General features: G+C 32.2%; 1 protein-coding gene across 4 annotated transcripts in view; it reads left to right on the forward strand.

Moving 5' to 3' along the window:
• LOC106467851 (zinc finger protein 287-like) overlaps positions 1–3,587 on the forward strand; it is a 22,258-nt gene that overhangs the window by 10,152 nt on the left and 8,519 nt on the right. For all 4 annotated transcript variants that reach the window (XM_022396060.1, XM_013928228.2, XM_022396059.1 and 1 more), the window contains exon 4: positions 2,664–2,844. In XM_022396060.1, the coding sequence (XP_022251768.1) occupies positions 2,664–2,844 (181 nt within the window). The remainder of the gene's footprint in view (positions 1–2,663; positions 2,845–3,587) is intronic.

The raw sequence follows: 3,587 nt of genomic DNA on the forward strand, positions 1-3,587 counted from the left end.
AAGCAGAATTTGAAGACGGTGATTTCATTATAGAAGATAAGGACTTACTAAGCCTAAGATCCTTGAGTATAGAGATGAGACGTACAAGGACGTCAACTTGAGTGTCAAACTGAATGATAGGAAGAGGAACAAAAACTACTGTGTCAGCATACAGATAGATTAGAAAATACAGACAACACAATGTGAAGATGAAGATGAGAGATCACGTTAAGGAGAAGCCCTACTGGAGACCCTACACTAGGAGAGACAGATAAAAGAATTGTTAATATTAGTGTAGACTGTTTGAGCAGACTTTGTATTTGAACTAAGGACGGTCTTTATATATATACAAATGAAATCATATTAGAAACATATTGTCACATTTTCCAAAATTATTTTCAGTCTCATAAATTATATGTGGAGGTCAAAATCCCAGAATCGGGGATTTTCAGACACAACAGAAATCAGTCATTCTGCTTACATGTAGGGGAATGAAAAAAGTATTCATATCTGCTTTTTTAAAAAGACTCGTTTTGTAAATAACTGGTCAATAATTTGCCCTATTAGAAATAGATTTGTAAAAGTATTGTCTTTATATTTTATGAAATGACCAGTTTGTCCTTAACTGGCCTTGAAATGACCAGTTTGTCCTTAACTGGCCTAATCATTTCAGTTATAAATTTGGTCATTTCTTGAAATATTTGGACAGATACTAAATACAGTTTGTATGTTAACTGGCCTGTAATTTTGATCATTAAAACATGATTTAAAGTACTTAGAAAAGGCTTAGACAGAGAAAATTCACATCAAATTGTTTAACTTGGTCAGAACACAGCTGTTGTTGTTGTGAGAATCGCGTTACAACACCATAAGCACCATGTCCACACAGCTGTTGTTGTGAGATTCGCATTACAAGACCATAAGCACTGTGTCCACACAGCTTGAACTCCAGATCAACTATAATAATAACAATACTTTCCAACTTGCAAAGCTCACAACAATAGCCATGTTTTTACCTGAACAGTTTCACCTGATGAAGATCTGTAACAATAACTCAACACATGATCTAAACTTCTTAAACAGATGCAGTCCATTAACAGAGCTTTTCAAGTATCAGTTAAAGTCCAATGTTTACTGACCATCCTGGCAGTAAATAATGTGAGTATTTAGTGCCCCAAAATGAGTTAGAGAGCACTTAGACCCCTGTGGCCTCAACTAGAATCCAAGACCAATCACAAGTTATTCTCATCTCTGTTAACACAGTTATGTTCAACACAGGTGAAAATATTATTATTATATATCTGCCTTATTATACATAGAATCAAAGATTTATATTGTTGTCAAATTGACTTGGAGATTGTTGATACATTTTTATTTCTTTTCAGTTGATATAATATTTGTGTTTACTTTAAAAATTTAAAAACTCACTGTGCATAATATATAAAAACTTGTATAAATTAAGGATACTTTTAGGTTAATTATGAGGTTTGAATGAATGTAAACAATGATGAATAAAATTCAGCTAACATACAGTAGATTGATGTTTATATAACATTAATTTGGCATATGTTGAACATTTGCTTCAATCTAAAAGGTATACAAAATGAAAATAATTATTTGAAAAATATTGTTACATCTAGAGGATTTGAAGATCATTCAATCAAGAGTTTGTATTTTAAGTTGAAAATGGTAACCAATAGAGGGAGGAAAATGAAAAAGAAACAAACTACTGTTACCTTACTTCTGGGGATTTCAAACAACATAAGATTATTATTGAAAAATAATTAAATTAGACCAATTTACATTGTTGGAAATATTTAAAGTACATTTAATAAAGAGAAAGACCACATAAAAGGTTTCCACAAACAATTCAATGTTTGTATTAGTCTTATCCTTGATAATGGCATATTTAATGTGTCAAACTAACTTTGGTATTTTATGTATGTTAGGGTTAGGGTATTGATTTTAACAGTGGATATGTAAGGTTTAGGGTATTGATTTTAACAGTATATATATATGTTAGGGTTAGGGTATTGATTTTAACAGTGTATATGTTAGGGCTAGGGTATTGATTTTAACACTGTATGTGTAAGGGTTAGGGTAATAATCTTAACAGTGTATATGTTAGGGTTAGGGTATTGATTTTAACAGTGTATATGTTAGAGTTAGGGTATTGATCTTAACAGTGTATATGTTAGGGCTAGGGTATTGATTTTAACACTGTATGTGTAAGGGTTAGGGTAATAATCTTAACAGTGTATATGTTAGGGTTAGGGTATTGATTTTAACAGTGTATAAATTTAATTTTTGATTTTATCTAATTAATTATTGTGCTCAAAAGCTGCTTTTTTATCAAAGTATTAGGTGTTGTGGCAGTCATTTTGTTCTTGATATTGGGCATGATATCAATTTTTGTTTTGTTTTTTAATCTCAGCTTTGAATTTGTGTTCCTATTTATAAACTCTTTTTGAGATGGCTTCACATATTGGATATATCCTCATTTTCAATTATCACCCTGCTCCTTTTCAATCCCAGCTGGAGCAATGTTAATCTGATCTAGAAATATCAGTTTGAGCTTTTCATGTTTTACAGTTAATTAACTGGAGAGGTTTAATTGTTATATATATGTATTTATACTAGGTGTTTGTTATTGGCTTCTTATATCTGTCCTTTTTTTGTTCTAGAACACATTTGTCAAAGTCAAAACTGAACAAAGTGGTGATTCAACAAATGATGATATTATTTCTAAGTTCAATAAGAGTGATGATGAAACTGTTGATTGTTCACAACATGATGTTATTAGTTTGAAAAATGAACCAAAAGAGGAGTTTCAACAACTTAACTCTGAGTTAGAAGGCTTATCGGGTGAGTGTAAACATGTTGATTATTATATTATTTAATCATGTAGTATTAGACACACTACTTAGTAGAAAAGTTATTTCTATATTGAGTTAGACATTACTGATCTGTAAAGATTCTGTAGAATAAAGTGCATAATACACAATTGATTTAGGATGTATTTATTTTAATTCATGTCAGCTTTCTTTTGGAAATCAACCCCTGTTAAGGAATGTTTGGTAAAGGTTCTAACATGTTGCTAAGATACTCAAACTGATGTGTCAGTACATAGGTCCAAAAAACATCAGAGGAGCCATGTTGGTAAGAAGTCGTGTTCAATGCAAACAAAGTAAATTGCCCCTATGTCTGAAAGAAAAATGACAAAGGAGAAAAAAATTTAACAATACACTCTGTGTATATCCTGGAGAGTTGACAGACAGTATACTCTGTGTATATCCTGGAGAGTTGACAGACAGTATACTCTGTGTATATCCTGGAGAGTTGACAGACAGTATACTCTGTGTATATCCTGGAGGTTGGTAGACAGTGTACTCTGTGTATATCCTGGAGGGTTGGTAGACAGTATACTCTGTGTATATCCTGGAGGGTTGACAGACAGTATACTCTGTGTATATGCTGGAGAGTTGATAGACAGTATACTCTGTGTATATCCTGGAGAGTTGACAGACAGTATACTCTGTGTATATCCTGGAGAGTTGACAGGCAGTATACTCTGTGTATATCCTGGAGGGTTGGTAGACACTACACTC

Source organism: Limulus polyphemus, unplaced genomic scaffold, assembly GCF_000517525.1.
Source record: "Limulus polyphemus unplaced genomic scaffold, Limulus_polyphemus-2.1.2 Scaffold2766, whole genome shotgun sequence".
Taxonomy (NCBI): Eukaryota; Metazoa; Arthropoda; class Merostomata; order Xiphosura; family Limulidae; genus Limulus; species Limulus polyphemus.